The 20,456-nt window shown below is 42.8% G+C and overlaps 2 protein-coding genes across 2 annotated transcripts in view; both read left to right on the plus strand.

Annotated features, from left to right (window-relative positions):
- The first annotated feature begins 1,874 nt into the window (after positions 1–1,874).
- On the plus strand, positions 1,875–12,369 carry LOC138980671 (uncharacterized). Its single transcript, XM_070353578.1, has 6 exons — positions 1,875–1,991; positions 2,265–2,363; positions 3,174–4,088; positions 7,692–7,960; positions 11,864–12,254; positions 12,343–12,369. Exons 1-6 carry the CDS (start codon positions 1,875–1,877, stop codon positions 12,367–12,369), a joined length of 1,818 nt encoding a protein of 605 aa, XP_070209679.1.
- A 2,998-nt stretch (positions 12,370–15,367) lies between these two features.
- Positions 15,368–20,456, plus strand: part of LOC138980672 (uncharacterized) — a 14,457-nt gene continuing 9,368 nt past the window's right edge. Inside the window, exon 1 of the mRNA XM_070353579.1 lies at positions 15,368–15,543. Within this exon, the coding sequence (XP_070209680.1) occupies positions 15,368–15,543 (176 nt within the window). The remainder of the gene's footprint in view (positions 15,544–20,456) is intronic.

Genomic DNA, 20,456 nt, shown 5'->3' on the forward strand with positions numbered 1-20,456 from the left:
AGGTGGCGATTAAACATATCATATTGTAAATCACTCATTCCAAGTCTTAACCTGCAATGCAAAACTTCAGTTTTGCGATTTGGGGAATAGTAATATGGTGGAATTGAAATATCAAAAGCTGTGAAATAATATAATGATAATATAAAGGTAACATAATGAAGTTTTAATACGATCAATCGGACCTATTATCAAGTTAGTGTATCAACTTTTGAAAGAACTGCGCCCAGTAGTTTCCCAGCAATAAGCTGTTAAGTCGAGACAGACAGACAGACAGACAGACAGACACACACACACACACACAGACAGACAGACAGACACACAATTAAAGTCTGCTGGACCCTCCTACTGCGTACTCGGGGATAAACTATTGTTTTCATGTATCCGCGTTTGTGTGTGCAAGCAAGACAACAGGGGGTATTTGAACGCGCTTGGATCTGATTTGATATCACTGGTCGGTGATTGTGACACTTTTGATATGATATAAAACGGGTAATTGGTTAAATGCCGTGATACGTTATCTCTACGGTATGACCTTTCATAGCCTCGTGCCCTAAATTTGCATCCACACAATTCGTCACCTGACTTATCACTTCGGGAGTTAAAAATTTTTTTTTAAATAATCAAAGCTTTCCTTACCGTTGTTACAGCGAAGTAAAATATCTTTGTAAAAGACCCCAGTGTATGAGGCATGCTGCATTCTTATCATTTCTGTCCTGTTTCTACACAAATCGCCGCTCACACCACTCCCTTCGGACATAATGAACTCTGTTAAAGATGAAAACATGTGTTATTGTTTGATCTGGCAAAGACATAAACGTTCAACTGGAGAGTGAGTTTGTGTGTGTGTGTGTGTGTGTGTGTGTGTGTGTGTGTGTGTGTGTGGATGTGAGTGTGTGTGTGTGTGGATGTGAGTGTGTGTGTGTGTGGATGTGTGTGTGTGCGTGGATGTGAGTGTGTGTGTGTGTGTGTGTGTGTGTGTGTGTGTGTGTGGATGTGAGTGTGTGTGTGTGTGTGTGTGTGGATGTGAGTGTGTGTGTGTGTGTGTGTGTGTGTGTGTGTGTGTGGATGTGAGTGTGTGTGTTTGTGTGTGTGTGTGTGTGTGAATTCGGGGTGCACAGTGCACCATATTAGGTTATGAGGGCACAAATTCATCAGACACACGTCGTTAGCATCTGTCACAAATCACATACATGCATGTTCTACATTTACACAATCACGTGATAGATTTTGATAATAACTATAGAGGTTATCACACGTTTAGTTTGGAAGTATAGCACATGGTTTTGCAATAGATATTCAAGGTTCAAACTAAAAATGAGGCTAATTGGTCAAGGGCCGCCCAGGCGATTAGCGAAGGAAAGAATACGTTGCTATATATGTATAACGTTGGCTGGACATAACCCACAAGTATGCCACATTGTAGGCAAGTCGGCCGATAAATACCAGAGATTTAAGCAATGAAAAGTGTCACAGTGACACTGATAGAGGTCCTAAAGGACATTTATGATCCAAGTTAAAGTTAAAGTTAATATTATGTTTCACTGGGTTTTTTTTACAGGTAATTCGCCAGAAAGGATTACACAAATAACTCAGAGTCAACTGGAATATCTCCGATGCATCGTTGATGGCAAAGCAGTTGATCATGTCAATGTATATCCCTGTAGAAATCTACTCAAGAACATCTCATAAATGAGTCGACATGAAATTGTCATGGGTGACGTGATCCCTGGTTACTTAAGGCATTTGTCTGTCAGAAGACAATGGTCTGGGTCACCAGGTCATTTCCATGTTGATTAACAGACGTGTAATTCACATCCCCGTCGTATGTTTTGTGGGCATAAGTTTAAGCTGTCTTGCAATGAAGCGTGCTCACGATGGCGACCATTCTCAAGGGAACAACCCCAACAGGTATTTTCCAAACAACCCGCGACACCCACATGGCTACGGAGGAAACGCAGTGCGTCCACCACCCTTGGCACTCACACACCAAGGTCAGAGTTTTACCGGGCAGCATTCACAAATGCAGTACCAAGGTCTTCCCACGGGGACACCAAATGTTACTGGGCAGTTCGCACAGATGTATCAGCAGGGTCCGCCCACGGGAATGCCGAACTGGTCTGCACACATGCAATGTCCGGGTAATTATACAGGAATGCTCAATCCTGCTGGTCTGTCATCACAAGCACAACACTCTGCCCTCACACAGCAGAGTAATATTACCCGTCATGTTTTGGGACCATCTTACCATCCCCATTTACAATCAGGAACTGCAGTACAGGTTGTACCTCCTTGCCAGTATGCTGCACGTCAACATCCTCAAACAGTTCAAAGCCATGTCCATCATCATCAGCCTTCAAGTCAAGGTCAGCAACAAATAATGTCTCCTGGAGGGAACCAATTTGTCACACAGCAAGCTCCAAGCCGACTACATTGTGCTACCGTAGCAGTATCAACACCCTCATCTAACTCCGTTTCTCAGAATCAACTCGCTTCCTGTGGCACTGGGACTCATATTTCGACCTCCATGTTTACATCGCCTGGACATCAAGGTTTAACAGCAACCACAGGGCCTGTTGATCTTTCTGGACGATCATCTTCTTCACACAAACAGCACAGTACTACTCCTGCTACTATGGCAACCTCTGCTTCCCAAAGCAAGCTTGCTCCTGGATCATCGAAGGTAAGCAATACACCTTTCAAGCCTATTTTAATCTTTAAATAGTTCTGATTGGTTTTGTGATTCATATATGATTAGACTATCAGGGTCATGTTTTAAATCATTTCTCTTCCATCCTCGATCTGTCTCGAATAGCATTACCTGCTGAAGAGACGATAAACACTCAATCGAATCCGCACTCTTTTCAACTCGACACCCTTTCTCTGTCTTTTTGTCAGGTACAAACTCACGCACCCGTGAACACACACTGACACTAGCACAAACACGCGCACAAACACACACACACACACACACACACACACAATCATACACACACACACATACACATACCACTCACACATACACACACACACAAGCACACACACAAACACACACACACACACTCGCACACACACACATACATACACATACGCAAACACACACACACACACACACACACACACACACACATTCCCACACACACACCCACACATTAAGTATGTTTTTGTCCGTGCAGTCACAGCAACTGTCAGTGCCTTCACTGGGATCCAGCCAAAACCTCATAAAGGAATCACAGGACTTCTGGCTGCAGTGCATCAAGGAATGGTATCCTGACCGTGATAAGAAAACCTACTTTCTCCCTCCCCAGTTCTTCCGCAGGACGCATCACGAGGTAGAGACTATGTCTGGCCTGTCAGTGTTGGTACACGGACAGCCACCCAAGATATCAAAGCAAGGTCCGGCACCATTCTACCCTTCTCTGACCAGCCAGACTCAGTCAGGTCAAATTCTGCTTAGTCTACCTCAGACAAGTATGAACCTGCCAACTTTAAGTCAGTCAAACCAGATTCAGTCAAACCAGATTCAACCAACTCCACCTGTCGCAGGCAGCGTCTTTACTCTGCCACGGGGAGATCCTGCACCACTTCCGCATTACATAGAAACTGACGATTTGGATGATGATGCCGCTGAACGCCTTTGGAGATGTCTGCGAGTTCTGTCCAAGGAACTTCACGCAGTTATGATGGTCATCTCACAACTGGAGTTCCGCAAATACTTGGACAACGACACTGACCCTATCAATGCAGCAAAGAATGCAGCAGCTTGTGCCCACCTGCCGCGACCTGGCACAATGCAGAAACAGCAGCACCACGACGGGGACTTTGACGTGCTGATCATCCACCGCCACTACGGCCTGATTGTGTGCGAGGTCAAGGCCGTGGGAGCAGACAGGAGGAACACCCCCAATCTCAACAAGGCGGTGGTGGATAAAGTGATAAAGGCATTAAAGCAGCTGAACAAAGCCAAGACTGTGCTGAACCATCTTATGTCAGACATGGGCCCTGTCCAGGTCACCAAGACCCTCGTCCTGCCCAACGTCACTTCCGCTGAACTAATGCAGGCACTCAGCACCGCCCCTCAGCTACAGCAGGTCAGTATCTTTTTTGTTCCAATAGTAGGTCAACAGATCTAATGTGATTTGAATGGTGGCCTGTTAATGGAAGAGATTTTGATGCTGCAAATATGCGTTGATACCATTGCATGTTGTATCTCTTCTTTTATCTAGTTATCTTTTTTACATTTTAGTCAAGTTTTGACTAAATGTTTTAACATAGAGGGGGAATCGAGACGAGGATCGAGGTGTATGTGTGTGTGTGTGTATTAAGGACTGGGTGGCCGAGTGGTAACGCACTTGCGCTCGGAAGCGAGAGGTTGCGAGTTCGACCCTGGGTCAGGGCGTTAGCAATTTTCTCCCCCCTTTCCTAACCTAGGTGGTGTGTTCAAGTGCTAGTCTTTCGGATGAGACGAAAAACCGAGTTCCCTTTGTGTACACTACATTGGGGTGTGCACGTTAAACATCCCACGATCGACAAAAAGGGTCTTTCCTGGCAAAATTGTTTAGGCATAGATAAACAAAATGTCCACCAAAATACCCGTGTGACTTGGAATATTAGGCCGTGAAAAGTAGGATATGCGCCGAAATGGCTGCGATCTGCTGGCCGATGTGAATGCTTAACGTATTGTGTAAAAAAAAAAATCCATCTCACACGGCATAAATAAATCCCTGCGCCTTGAATATGTGCGCGATATAAATTGCATAAAAATAAAAAATAAAAAAATAAAAATCTCTGCGCTTAGAACTGTACCCACGGAATACGCGCGATATAAGCCTCATATTGATTGATTGATTGATTGATTGATTGTGTGTGTGTGTGTGTGTGTGTGTGTGTGTGTGTGTGTGTGTGTGTGTGTGTGTGTGTGTGTGTGTGTGTGTGTCTGTCTGTCTGTGCGTGTGCGTGTGTGTGTGTGTAGAGCGATTCAGACTAAACTACTGGACCGATCTTTATGAAAATTGACATGAGAGTTCCTGGGAAGGATATCCCCGGATTTTTTTCCATTTTTTCGATAAATACCTTTGATGACGTCATATCCGGCTTTTTGTAAAAGTTGAGGCGGCACTGTCACACCCTCATTTTTCAATCAAATGGATTGAAAGTTTGGCCAAGCAATCTTCGACGAAGGCCGGACTTTGGTATTGCATTTCAGCTTGATGGCTTAAAAACTAATAAATGAGTTTGGTCATTAAAAATCGGAAACTTGTAATTAAAATTATTTGTTTATTAAACGATCCAAAAATAAATTCATCTTATTTTTCGTCATTTTCTGATTCCAAAAACATATACATATGTTATATTTTGATTACAAACAAGCTCTGAAAATTAAAAATATGAAAATTATGATTAAAATTAATTTTCCAAAATCGATTTAAAAACAATTTCATATTATTCCTTGTCGGTCCCTGATTCCAAAAACATATAGATATGATATGTTTGGATTAAAAACAAACTCAGTAAGCAAAAACGAATAGACATACAGAAAAGCGTGTTATCCTGCTCAGCGCGACCACTACCGCACTATTCTGCATGGCTTGTCGATTTCACTGCCTTTGCCACGAGTGGTGGACTGACGAAACTACGAGTATTGTGGTCTTGGTGAAAAAAGCAGTGCGTTCAGTTTCATTCTGTGAGTTCGACAGCTTGACTAAATGTTGTTATTTCGCCTTACGCGACTTGTTTTCTAATTGTCTTGTTATCATGGAAATGTATCCCAATACATTACCTGCTATTCAGACTTGGTCGTGTGACAGAGTTTTCTTCCACACGAGATTACGTTGATTGTCTAACGAAGCCGTCAGGCCGTCAGCCTCGCATTCTTTATGACGTCTTTCTGTGTCTGCATGCGCGAAATGTTTGTTCTTTTCGGGATCTTTGTCATGTCTGTTCAGAACTATGTCCTTCTAGATTCAGACCAACAGGCCTCGTGAGCGAGCCACTTTCCAATGGCAGCTAAATTTCGTATGGAAACAGTGCTGTCGTCTGGGATGCCGTTTTCAGTATTCTCAGCGTTGAAGAATTTGTAAAGAGAAGAAACGACAGCAGGAGAAATGAAAGTCGTGTGTGCATTTTGGGGCTTTTGCAGGGACGATTTCGAGTTTGAATTCGTTCTTGCCATGCCTCAAAGCGTGTAACATACAATCTTGCACACGTTTGCTTTAGTAGGAAAGCGTGTGACATTCCGTGATATTAACGTTTTGGTAAGCACGAACAAGATACAAATAGTTACAATCACAGGTATATGATCTACAAGTTCCTATTGCCCTTTATTGGCTCTGTCAACTCCCGTCTTTAACCTCTTGCCTCCCTTTATACAATAAACCGACCACAGAGCGTCGTCTTCCCGAACTCTGTTGTCAAAATCTCCAAAACCGTTTGGTATTGTGCGCAGGGAAGTCCTTTCGGAGCCGGTGTGACGTTTTCATCTTTCGCCGTGTTGATATTTCGCTTCTCGGCCTCGTTGATCTAGTATAAACTCTACACTGAACAAAAAAACACCCTTCGATAATACCGATGAGCGACCTTGTGTACCTTACATTCATGGGGCCAAATTTGTCCAACCAATTTGTTTTATTTAACTTAGAAATTTGATTCATCCTAAAATGTTTTCCTTCTTACTCAAGGGACGTAACCACTCAGTACACGTTTTCGAAGAATTCGATTTTGGGGGTGAAATCTATTACATTTTACCACCAATTTTCTTCACATGCAAGAAACTGACATGCTTTTCGTCCATAAATAATTTCATTTCTTAATTTTACCAGGAAACAACATTTCAGTCTTGAGTATTTGTCGAGGCGGAAATATGTACACAGGCGAAAGATGAAATCGTGACACCGGACCAAGTCTACATTATGTCTGTCACACAAGATTGTAAGGCTACTTGCTTTCCAAACGGATACGAAGTGAACGGGGGCATATGGTAATTAGTTATCAACTTAACTTACCTCGAACAGTGAGATCGACAGAACGTACAGTACACAAATACGAACGGAGAAACTCTGAAACCTACGAATCAATACATGCTCATGAACTCACGTGTTATAACTTCTGTGTTTAACCCCGGAGAAGTGTCTGCCGTGTTTGCTCAATCGGTAGACGCTCGACCACCTACACTGATTAAACGGTCACGGGCTTCAGTTTCTTAGTTGGCAAGAATGTTTATTTTTCTTAATTTTCAACTTTCCCTTATTTTCTAAACGCGAAATTCTTGTATTTTATTCATTTCAATCTAATAATATTTCAAAGGTTTTGATTGGTGTATTAAACATCGAATTTATGAAAGGGTTGCATCGTTATCGAGTAATTTCAGTGGACGATTTCCCGTCGACTACTAATTATGATGTTCTTTTGTTACAATGAAAAATAAAATTAACAACAGCAAACAAAAAACTAAAAAACAATAACATACAAGACGTTGACTTAATAGGAATTGCTTAACGTTCACTTGGTACAACTATTAACCTGAACAGAATAAAGTGTGATTGAATTAATTGAAGAAACTTGCGGTTTTGTTTTCAAACACATTTTAAACTACTTTTATTTTAAAAGTACATGTAGTGATTATGTTGACCCAGCCGTTAAATTGATAGTGTCAAATAGTAATTTCAAAAACATAAAATATACATCTTTTTCAACAGGATTTAGTTACCTGTCTGGACGCAAACAACATACCAGAGGCCATCCGCCGATGTCTGTGCGCGGACCAGATACCGACCAATGCAGATCTCGAGTCCTTGTGTAACCAAGGCGACAGCCCAGGTGATACCAACCAATCCACGTCATCCAGCCAGACGTCTGTCAGCCCGACCTTTCCCCTGTTGTCCTCCTGGTGGGAGAACATGACGTCACAGGGGGCCGGACCAGACCCACAGATGTCAGACACAGTCTACGACAAGCTTCTAGCAAGGTGAGTCATTTTGCACGCACTACACACTGGAGCGAGGAAGGTAGGCGGAGGGGGGGGGGGGGTCTTAGAAACAAGTACACGCATTGCCTCTGATTAATTTCACTCCCAAAAACGCAGTTATAGATTTGTAAAACAAAACAAGTGTTGCATACAGAACATTGCATTGTTTGATCAAGTAGGTTAGGTAGGAAACATTTCAGTTTGTCTGTCTCTCTGTTACCTTTTGTCTCGGCCTGTTTGTCTATCTGTCTGTCTCTAAGTTTCTCTCACTCATTAAGGTGGCAGTTAATCTACCTGGCAACGGGTACCAATATCATTACGGCGATATATGGACTAAATGCTGGTGGATTTTGACACAATTTTGAGGAAAGATAGCTAGAACCCCATTTATTCAGCAGGTATTAATAGAAATCCATTGGTTTAAAGGCACAGTAAGCCTCCCGTAAACCATCACAGATACGGTCAGGCTTTTACACACAGTACAAACACCCTTTCATTTAAACACTCACCGATTGAGAACATCCTAGGTGCCCTCCGTAAAGAGCGAACAATTTTCAAAGAATTTATTTTTGCGTGGTTTATCTTACCCCTGAGCCATAGTGAACCCGTGTGATCCAGTTTCCCTTTTTCACAATGTAGTCGTCAGTTAGTTATTTGAATGCGACTATTTACAATATTTAGCACGTTTTTATGCACGAAACAAACGGCTGTGGTTCACAAGAACTCTAGCGATGGCTTTTGACTGTTGAGAGGAACGGCGATATGCACTGATAAACCGGCGTCGTCTGCTACGACCCTTGCGTGACCCTGCTTCCGGGCTTTTCTTTTTTCAAACTTTCACAACTTCGAATTGTACTGATCTTGTCTTGATGAAAAAAGAATTCTTTTATGATTAAAGAATGTTTTTGTAACAAGCTGTCAATTTATTATTTAGATTTTAAAAGTTAGGTCTTGCGCAAAAACGCACCACGGTCCAAAAACATTTTGATAATCATCGATTCACGGCTATCGCCAGTTTACATCGATAGAATGAGACCCGAAGGGAAGTAACTCATGTTTGACCTGAGTTCAGGATGGGTCCAAAAAGTGTTCGAGACAATCTGCAAAATTAATTCTTTAAAAATTGCTCGCTCTTTACGTAGGGCACCTAGGATGTTCCCGTTTGGTGAGCGTTCAAATGGAAGGGTGTTTGTACTGTGTGTAAAGGCCTGACAGTATCTGTGATGGTTTAGGGGAGGCTTACTGTCCGGGCGTGAATTCCGGTATTCATAACAGCCGTCCAGCACCAAAACGAGGCGCCATTGCTGTTGAGGCCAAGTCCACGAAAATAAATTCTTTGAAAAATTCTCACGCTCGACAGAAAGCAGCCAGGATGTTCCCGTTCGGTGAGCGTTCAAATGGAAGTATGCTTGTACTATATGTAGACGCTCGGGGAGCTCTGTGATGGTTTACGGGAGGCTTACTGTGCCTTTAATACTGAACTGGGTTACATGAATAAACGTAAAAATTCATTTTGGCAGATACTGTGAACGTATTGTGAACTCTGTGTCGCCCTTGTAGTTTTATATATTAGGCAAAGAGCTTTGAGACTGCACAGATATTTAGTTAATGAGTTTATTAGGATCCTGAACCTAATTATGCAAGTGAAAATATCATCATGTTATCTACATGCCCATTTCCGAAAAAAAAAGTGTTTTCTTTATTTCAACCACTTCAACTTGCCCAACACTGGATTTAGTCAACATTACAGTCTTTTGGGGAGGTTCAGCATCCTGCACATGCTGTAAACAAAACGTGTGCCAAATTTGAACAGTCTATCTTGAATAGTTCAGAAGATATCCATGTAAAATGTGCGATTGTCGCTAACTTTTCTACCCCTAATTTGACATCAAATTTGCCAAACGACACCAGTGAGGCAAAAGAAGGTGACAAACACATCAAAAGACTCTGCGGGAAGTGACAACTTAGACAAGATGGCGGAGAGCAGTCCTTCACTGCCGAGGGAGCGGTTATTATTTTACAGGCAAAGGCGGTGAAATAATATGGTGTTTGGTGTTTATATTCAGAGGCTATTATATAGGGTCACACTCTCAGCCACATCAGTATAACATCAGACAGACGAATGTCTATCACTAAGTTTATTCATTAAAGTATAGAGCATAAGATATAAGCAGCATACAGTAACAGAGCTTAGCAAAGAGTGAAACTCATTAGCATAATTTGCTGTGCTGGCCGAAATCTAGGGTGCACAATGTACTCTTATTTTAACTGATGATACCAGACCGTGGGAAGAGGTCTGGGGGATAACAGTTAGGAGGGGCTGGGTGGTGGCACAGTTGATGGTACTACATCCCCTCTCTTTCGGAAAGCAAGTATAACACACTGTAGATATCTTTAACATAGTGTCACTTCTTACAGAGTAATACAGGATAACCTACAACCACACACAATATTATATTATGAACACCAAGAGTCGTGGTTGCAGTGGCTGAGGACGCAGAAACGCTACTAGCAAGTGACTTCTTGAAAGCTGGTGGTGCTGGTTAGCATTGTTCTGCATTAAATCAGTGTCACAGATAGTAGAGTACTTCACTTTGTTGAAACCACGAGATAGTGACTATTTGAAAGTAATGTCTCGAGTAGTTCAAGCTAAATATCCCGAAAACGGTTATGTTTAGGCAAAAACAAATTGCTGCAGGTAAATTTGTTGTTATTTTTGCATCTAAACATCCCATCATAATTTGAAAAGGAAAACACCCGATGTTTGGTCATTGTTTAGGTAGAACTGCCACCTTAACTCTCTGTCTTTGTTTGTCTTTCAAGAAATTGTGTGCTTGCTGATTTAGTGGCTAGATTTTAGCTTTTCTTCTTCTTCTTTTTCTTCTTCTTCTTCTTCTGCTGCGTTCGTGGGCTGCAACTCCCACGTACACTCGTATTTTCGCACGAGTGGAATTTTACGTGTATGACCGTTTTTACCCCGCCATTTAGGCAGCCATACGCCGCTTTCGGAGGAAGCATGCTGGGTATTTTCGTGTTTCTATAACCCACCGAACTCTGACATGGATTACAAGATCTTTTCCGTACGCACTTGGTCTTGTGCTTGCGTGTACACACGAAGGAGGATAAGCCACAAGCAGGTCTGCACATAAGTTGACCTGGGAGATCGGAAAAATCTCCACACTTAACCCACCAGGCGGCCGCGGCCGGGATTCGAACCCTCGACCTTCCAATTAAGAGGCCGACGTCTTACCACCCCACCACAGCTTTTCCATTCACGAGGGTTTATACATGCAGGCACTCAAACACACATATCTACTCACTCATACACACACACACACACACACACACACACACACACACACACACACACACACACACATACACAAGCACACGGAATGGTGACAACGCGCAGGACTCGAGCAACTGGTACTGCACAAAGAGAATGAACGTTTTAAACATTTTGCTATTGAATCAAATCGTTATGAATCAACTCATGCTCATATAACACACTGCCTCTCGTCATGCAGAAGAAGAAAACACAGGCCGGTACTACACACAGCACACTTCATTCAGAATCATTGGAACCGCTGTTCACAACGCATGTCCTAGAAGCAAAACACGAGCGTCCTGGAAGTTGGTATAGTCCAAAACGAAGCACATTTCTCAGTTCTCTGACAAAAGTTCACGTCAGCTTCCATCAGTTTTCTCTCCACAGGCACTGGATTCTCAGACCAAATATTCATAAGTAAACTATTTGCCATCAAACTAACTTCTACTTGCCTATTCATCCCAACATATACAACAAACATTTCCACTCGCATGATTTGAAGTTTTTTTCATCAGCGTTTAATAGTCAATGTTTGACGTTAATCATGATTTTAACTATTAGTGTTCTTGGTTTAGATTTTGCGGTCCCGCCACAACGGTGGAGGTCCCCACAGTGACAGCCCCACGCAAAGCAATGGCCAAACCAGGGAAATACACACCAGCACGCAAAGTCGTGAGAATAGAGGGCGAGGCTGTGGCAGAAACCGGTCTCATCCACTCCTTGCTGGCTCTCTACCCAGACCAGGTCGACCTCCTCAGTGACAACACGCTGCGCTGTGTTCATCTTAGAGGACCACCAGGTACCGGAAAGACAATCGTCCTTGTCCTCAAGGTCATCCAGTGGCTTCACCAAGGTCACGATGTTCACGTGGTCAGCGCGACACACGAAAGCCGCGCTGTGTCCTTCCTGATTGAACGACAGCTGCAGTGTGTCCTTGGTTCAAATCCGGCGCCTGGCTTTGGCACTGTGCACCGTCATGTTGTGCAAGAAGATCTCCCTTACACTGAGGCCAACAAGCTGGCAGCACTAGCTTCTAACAAGCTGGCAGCACTAGCTTCTGATGGGGAGCTCTACGTCATAGCAGACGAGGTTGTTGAGTCTACACCAAGGTATGTTTCTGCATGTCACATTAGTTTAATGGCAAGTTTGCTGAATGAGGGAAAACAACTTGTCCACATCCGCTACATGTGGTCTGCTTCTCACTTGAAAGTGTAATTAAATACGAGAACATGTCGATGCTATCAAAACGGTGAACTATGTGGAGGGACACCGCGGTTCTCAATGATACGGTTCAGCGCAACATTCGTTTTATTTAAACCCAAACCACACGCGTGCGTATTTTGGCTATCGACACGCCAACATATAATTATATGGAGCTATTGGTAACGTATCTAAAAAGGGGCAGATAACGCATTAACATGCGTAAGTGGGTTGTTATTTTTCCTCCAAATAACTGTTCGAACCCCATTATGAAAGACTGCCACTATAAATTCCATCCTTTTCCTTCTCCTGCTGCTCTAGAAGAAACATAAATAAACAAACAGTTTTTGACACACACACACACACACACACACACACACGCGCGCGCGCACACATGTACACACACACACACGCATGCACATGCACACAAACGCACACACAGTACACACACACTCACAGACGCAAACATATGCGCACACACACACACACACACAAACACACACACTCAAACACACACACACAAACACACACACTCACATGCACACACACACGCGTGCATGTACACACACACCCATGCACACAAACGCACACATATACACGCACACACACACACACACACACACACACACACACTCACACACTCACAGACGTAAACATATGCACAAAAACAAACACGCGCACACACCCCACACACACATACACACACACACACACACACACACATACACACACGCACGCACACAAACACACACACACACACATGTACTCACACATGGATGCGCACGCGCACGCACACACACACACTTACACACACACACACACACACACACACACACACACACACACACACACACACACACACACACACACACACACTAATTACGCACACATGCGAGTTAAGGGCCGGAGTCCAGAAACATGATGTAAAAGTTAAAGTGTTTGTAAGAACTTTACTTGTTCAGTTGTGTACTGCCATCATGCCGATGCGAATGACCAGGTGAGTAACAGGTGAAAACAAGTGAGAGCTGAGGGATGATATTTCCCTAGCCCCTGGAGAAGACATCGCGATTACTTGACTATGACAACAACAAATACAGGAACAGTCCCAATACAGAAGTGATGTCTGCTGTGACAACATCAGTGCAGTATTTATACAATTTACAACGTCACGGCTCGGAGGGTGATGCAATGCAGTTACAGTCCACATGTAACAAAAGACAATTCAGGTTGCCGGTATTACGGGTAAGATCATGCAGATCAACGCTGCAGGTGAGCGGACACACAGACCGGGTTTGTTGGGGTAGGGGGCATGACGTCACGTGAACCACGGTGCTCAAAGCAACCACTCTCTCATGTATACCAGGAATGATAATCTGAAACATTTTGGCTTTCCTCTACAAACACGCACATCACTGATGCCGACTTCAGGCCCTGGCCTATTCACCTGAACATTTGAGAAGACTCTCATAGGACATCCTCCAAGTTTGACACTGGCACAGTCATAACGATAATGATGAAAGATGACAGCAATTGAATTCAACACCAATCAACACTTTCTTCATCGCTTATTAAATTCATCATTTCTCCAGAAAAGGGAATATATACTAAAGCGGGTGATAGGGACCTCTTCAAGCTTCAAATTATGTGTGCCAGCCTCAACATGACCTATATATCCCGAAGCGAGATCTACGCGTAAAGCGGAGGTATTGTGGTGCAAAGACTGGGGTTTGTAGACACGAGTCAGTGGGAAGATCTTTGCCTTTGGTCCCACTGGCCTGCTGAAGACCGATCTAGTGCAAGATAACGACGAGGAAATTGTTGAAATTTACAGTGTGGCGACAGCAAGATGCGTTTAAGTCCCAATCAAAGACAAATGGAATAAACAACTGACCGGTATTGAGAAAGATGGCTTCATGGGGTAGATGACCACTGCAACAGATTGGTGTAGTAGAATGAACAACAACTGTATCAGTGTGGATTTCCTCAGACTTATTTTGAGCGCAAAAAGTCTCCACTTGATGTTACCAACTATACACAATACCAAAGTCGTCACAGAATGTTGGCACAACTCATTTTAAAACCGCCCTGATATGGCTCTTCGTGGTCGGCTGGGCGTTAAGCAAGCAAACAAACTCATTTTAAAACCGCCCTGATATGGCTCTTCGTGGTCGGCTGGGCGTTAAGCAAGCAAACAAACTCATTTTAAAACCGCCCTGATATGGCTCTTCGTGGTCGGCTGGGCGTTGCAAGCAAAACAACTCATTTTAAAACCGCCCTGATATGGCTCTTCGTGGTCGGCTGGGCGTTAAGCAAGCAAACAAACTCTTTTTAAAACCGCCCTGATATGGCTCTTCGTGGTCGGCTGGGCGTTAAGCAAGCAAACAAACTCATTTTAAAACCGCCCGGATATGGCTCTTCGTGGTCGGCTGGGCGTTAAGCAAGCAAACAAACTCATTTTAAAACCGCCCGGATATGGCTCTTCGAAACTCATTTTAAACAGCTTTTCAGCAGACAGCCAAAACTGATTATTTCAAATATAGAGATAGTCTTTTTATTTGTACCGGATATGGATATAAAGATAAAATAATGTTAAATCATGTACTGTCCATCGTATTTATGAGAATATTTCTCATGATTTACTTAGTCTAAAGCACAACAACATCAAAATTGCCAAGAATCGATTTACGCCAAATGTTTAGAACGACGACAATATTGCATTAAAGCTAGCGAGATACACAGTCTTTTCCACACTGTGCTTCTCTTTGGGATTCTGACAGGAACTTCTATATATAGGCGTATATATAAAACGAGAGCTTGCATTGTGACAACCTTCATCATTTCCTTTGGACGTTACAACCGTTTTCGGTTTGAGAGAGCGCATGGATATCAGTGTTGGACCACAGGAGTTTCAGAGGAAGACGACAGAGACGCTGAGTGGACTAGAAGGCTTTGATGAGATCATGGATGACGTTACTCGGCGGACAAAGAACACAAGTCCTCTAGAAATCATGAAATCTGGCTTTGAACTGAACAGAGAGAAATATCAGTTCATGAAGTAACAAATTAAGTCACATTGTTTGGGGCACACAATCCACGCAGACTGTGTCATACCGGATCCTGACACGGTGACAGCCATCATGAACTCAGAACTATCAAAGGGTGTCACGAGACCGAGACATGCTTGGTGTGATTACAGTTTAGGTCCTAGCTGTCATAAGTAACCTGTCAACAACAACTCTCACATATATTTTAGAGAACAAAACGCACCGTTCAATTGCAATGGAGACTCCCATGTGCAACAAGATGCATTTGATCAAGTGAAGAAGCAGATCCGTAACCTATAACCTCTATTCATTCTACAGAGTCGAGCAACCTTCTACTGTCATGCACACGTGTCTAGTTAAGGTCTGAGAGCCGTCCTGCTTCAGAAAGACAACAAGGGTTGTTGTTTTCAAATTACATTTAGCCCATGTACATTAATCAGTCCAGAAAAGCTTTTCATGTGGCAAGATGTCAAAATATCTTGTTTGACTTGACTCATTTGAACGAACATCAAGCCTCTCGTACCACTGATCTAAACAGAATCTGAATGACGTACCACAGAGATGTCAGCGCATGCTTATAGGTGAGTTGTTCTTTGCTACTGGTCACAAGTGGGGGTCAGCTCACACGGATGCATTTTTTCAATACAGTCTAGGGGAGAAACTGGTCACAAAGCACCCAGTACATGCCAGAGAGATAGGAGAATCGGCACAATCAAAGAAAATACCAAAATCATTCAATAGATATGGAAATATTAAGATTTACTGTGAAAATGCCAGCAAAAATGGCGTCCAAAAACGGGAACGCACACTTGGTGCGTCTTTGAAGACTTACCTCCCGTTCTGTGTTGTTGATAATAGTCGTGTTTGTGCTGTTGTTGTTGAAATAGTATCTAATAAAACTGATGCAGTTCTTGAAATGTTGCAAATTATTGTTGTCTTTGTGAAATGCGAGAGTGTTCTGAGGCGTAATCTGCATACGGCTGATGTCCCACATAGGGTACCCCACTTCGATCAGCGTATCACTCCAAATGAGCTTCATAGCAGAAAAGCAGATACACTACCAACACACTGCATAACAGATCTACAAGTCTGAGCCAGAATCATTGAAATTTACTTTCTGTATAAAATATTGCAATCAAATGTGTTCACGATGTCCCACAAATAACGCAGGTTACCCTCGCCTTCGATTCAAAGTAACTCCAATCTGACTTAATTACAATCGAAACGCAGATGACGAACTGATTCACCACAAATTTGTGGTATTTTACACACAAATTTCAACTGTGTTGTTTCGCGATAAACAGCCATAAACAACTCAACTCAACTCAACTCAAATTTTATTGGCTTCAATTTTCATGGAAGAATTTGTCTTGCGCTTGGGAGAAAGTGAGAGTATAACATATAAAAACAGCATTCATATCACATTTCATGTATCACACACAGTAATCACTAGTATAAGCCTACAATTATCACATTTGTACCTGTATCATACATGCAAATAAATAGTATCACATTTCCACGTATCACACACAATATATACATTACATAACATACAGCAAGCTTCCATCTCCCGCGCCCCCCCCCCTCCCACACATACATATCCTCGCACGTGCGTCGACTCCATACAAATGACATCATCAGTCCATTAACTAAAATGCACAATGACTAGTAGTGGGTACATGATACTTAATACGTGCTCAACTAGACCTGCTAACTAAAATAATAACAGAAACAAAAACAAGGACTGGGCACAACATTTACACGTGTGTGACCTACTTACATCAGGTGCCTGTGATCTATAAATAACAATGATTGCGTTTAAAGTAAAACATGAATAATGCCGATGTTTACTAACAATGAATACATAACAACTAAGATAAGAATGTATGTGCTTTCATAATATGATTATTTTATAAAACACAGTGGGGAAATTTGGAAAATAATTTTTATACGAAACTGCGCACATCGAGTCGAGCTCTGTAGCGTGTGTGTTCGGAGGCAGGAGACACACATGGCTGTGGATATTAATTGTTCGGTGGATTAAAAGGGATACCCCGACTTCGGCAGGGCAGAAGGAGGTACAAGACGGTGTGCTGTATTGCTGTGTGTGTGTGTGTGCTGTGCAGACATTCTGTGTTATGTGCATGTTCTATTCTAGTCTGTCCGTAGGCTTCCTCTGAGGGCCTATTGTGTACAAGGGGAGGTCACTTCCGCCTTATAAACAAACACATGTGGAGACCCACAGAAATATCATAGCATCGTAATGAAAGAGGGCAAAAATACTGATAACAGCAAGGTAAGACAGGTCTAGGACATTATTTCTAGGACTGACTAAGCAATAGAACAACATCATGATCTTCATAAGCAAATGATAGTGAGAACAAAACAAAATTCTTACTCTTCTGACTGCTCCCAGTGATTGACATTCAAAACATCCATCCTGTTCTATTCTAAATAGTTGTAAAAAAACTTCATAAGAATAGTATTAAACATACATACTTAATTTGTTTAAACATAATTCTAGTGTAAAAGTATACTTTATAAGTTGTGGAGATAATTTTAAAACATGAAGATAAAAAACACAACAATAACATGACAACATTAGAGTACAATGCATTCCTAGCTAGCTCTGAGGAAAACACCATTGTACATTTTTCAGTTTCACATGCATGCACTAAGTGGTATCATTAAGAACTGAGATGGCGGATGGAATAAACGACTTCCGCATGCGAGAGGTTCTACACTTTGCAGCTCTGTATCTACGCCTAGATGGCAATAGTGCAAACTGATCATGCAGGGGGTGCGATTCATCTTCAAACAAATGTGGCGCCGTCACGTCGCCTTGGAAGGAATAACGCAGGTGACCAAGGCTTGTTTCCGATACCTGTCTGATTAAAATCATCGTTTTTTCACGAATGACGGCTCTTTGGCAGATCTGGTGAGTTGGAAACTGTCTATGAATGTTTCATTTAATGTCAAATGCGTACATTCTTGTCGATATTGTTACCTTTGGGCTCATAAATTAAGTCAATCGTCGTGTTGTCCGAAAGTGACTTTTGTCAGCATAGAACTTACTGTGCTTTGATCATTGACTGAGAAAAATCTTCCGATGACACTAGTTCATTTCACTACGCGACTGCAGATCTGCAAGGAAACTTATGGCAGGGGAAATAAGCTTAACTGAAGACGAATAAGCGGAGTAACTGTTCTTCAACGGATTGCTCTCACTGATCTAAATATTTAGATCTTGTCTGCTAGTAAGTAGGCTAGTCTTCGGTCGTGTGAAAGTCACATCTATTTCGACTGTGTGCATCGATCCGTGTAGTGAAATGTTGATCTTTGATGATTTGGCAACATAACTTCGCTAAATGTGCTTCGAGTGTATCTCCCCGTTAACCGCATTTGAAAACGTCTTTTAACAAGACCATGTTTCGACAGCCCAGACGGGGAGGATCCTCGATAGCTCACAGGGTATATAATGTTTTCCGCCGTTTTTTGAAGAATCCTTTCAAATTTGCTATTCCAAAAGTACCATATGACACGACTCGAGTGGCAAAGAACAATCTCTGCAATTCCTGTCTCAGTCCGTGCAGCCGTTTCGGGTCCTATCGTCATCATACAAACATACACACAGACACACAAGAACCAGCTTTAAAAGTTAGATTATGTAGGAACCATGTGAACCAGTGATTTTTTCTTATGTACAACAGATACTACAGTATTTCTGCTTTATGAAAAGCAATATTTCAAAAACAAAACTAGAGATTTGAATTTTGACCACTTTTCCCCCTTTCTGTCACCAGTACTGAAGAACATGTATAATGCGTGTCTGTTACGGCACATATTGTCGTCCCTGCACATATTGTCGTCTGCCGCTCGTGGGCTTTTCTTCTATTCGAAAATGTGTGTGTGTGTGTGTGTGTGTGTGTGTGTGTGTGTGTGTGTGTGTGTGTGTGTGTGTGTGTGTGTGTGTCTGTGTGTAGTGTGTGTGTGTGTGTGTTTATGTGTGTGTGTGTGTGTGTGTGTGTTGTTCTGTGTGTCTGTGTGTCTCTCTGTCAGTCCGAGTGTGCGCACGAGCGTGTGTGTGTGTGTGTGTGTGAATGTGTGTCTGTGTGTGTTTCAGTGTGTGTGTGTGTGTGTGTGTGTGTGTGTGTAAGTGTATAAGTGTATGTATGTGCCTTTTTGCGTGTGTGTGTGTGTGTGCGTGCGTGCTTGCGTGCGTGCGTGCGTGCGTGCTCCCTCCCTCTCTCTCTTTCTCTCTCTCTCTCTCTCTCTCTCTCTCTCTCTCTCTCTTTCTCTCTCTCTCTCTCTCGCTCTCTCTCTCTCTGTATGTGTGTGTTACTATTCATGCCGCTTGGTAACTTCATAGCTCAAGCAGGGGCGGACGAGGGGGGTGTGCACAGGCTGCAGGTGCACCCCCCCTCCAGCAAAAAAAAAAAAAAAAAAATTTTGGAAAGCTGATTCTATGACCATTTCCAAGTTCGAATGGCACTAGATGGCACCATTTTGCTTCTTTGGGCCAAAAACATTTCCGGGGGGGGCCGGGGGGGGGCATGCCCCCGGACCCCCCTAGCAAATTCGGGCGCTTCGCGCCCATCACATTCACTTTCAATTCAAAGTGCACCCCCCCTTACAAAGCAACTGATCCGCCCCTGTCAAGTACCATACACAAAGATAAGTTGCCATGAAATGAGCTGTATCATATTTTCCGGCACTATCAATTTATTGAAGGAAAAAAAAGTCCTGCGCGCAGCAGAGTTTCGTATCAAAATAACAAGTCGCGTAAGACGAAAATACAACATTTAGTCAAGTAGCTGTCGAACTCACAGAATGAAACTGAACGCAATGCAACGCAGCAAGACCGTATACTCGTAGCATCGTCAGTCCACCGCTCACGGCATAGGCAGTGAAATTGACAAGAAGA

The sequence above is a fragment of the Littorina saxatilis genome, linkage group LG11 (assembly GCF_037325665.1).
Source record: "Littorina saxatilis isolate snail1 linkage group LG11, US_GU_Lsax_2.0, whole genome shotgun sequence".
In the NCBI taxonomy this organism is placed as follows: Eukaryota; Metazoa; Mollusca; class Gastropoda; order Littorinimorpha; family Littorinidae; genus Littorina; species Littorina saxatilis.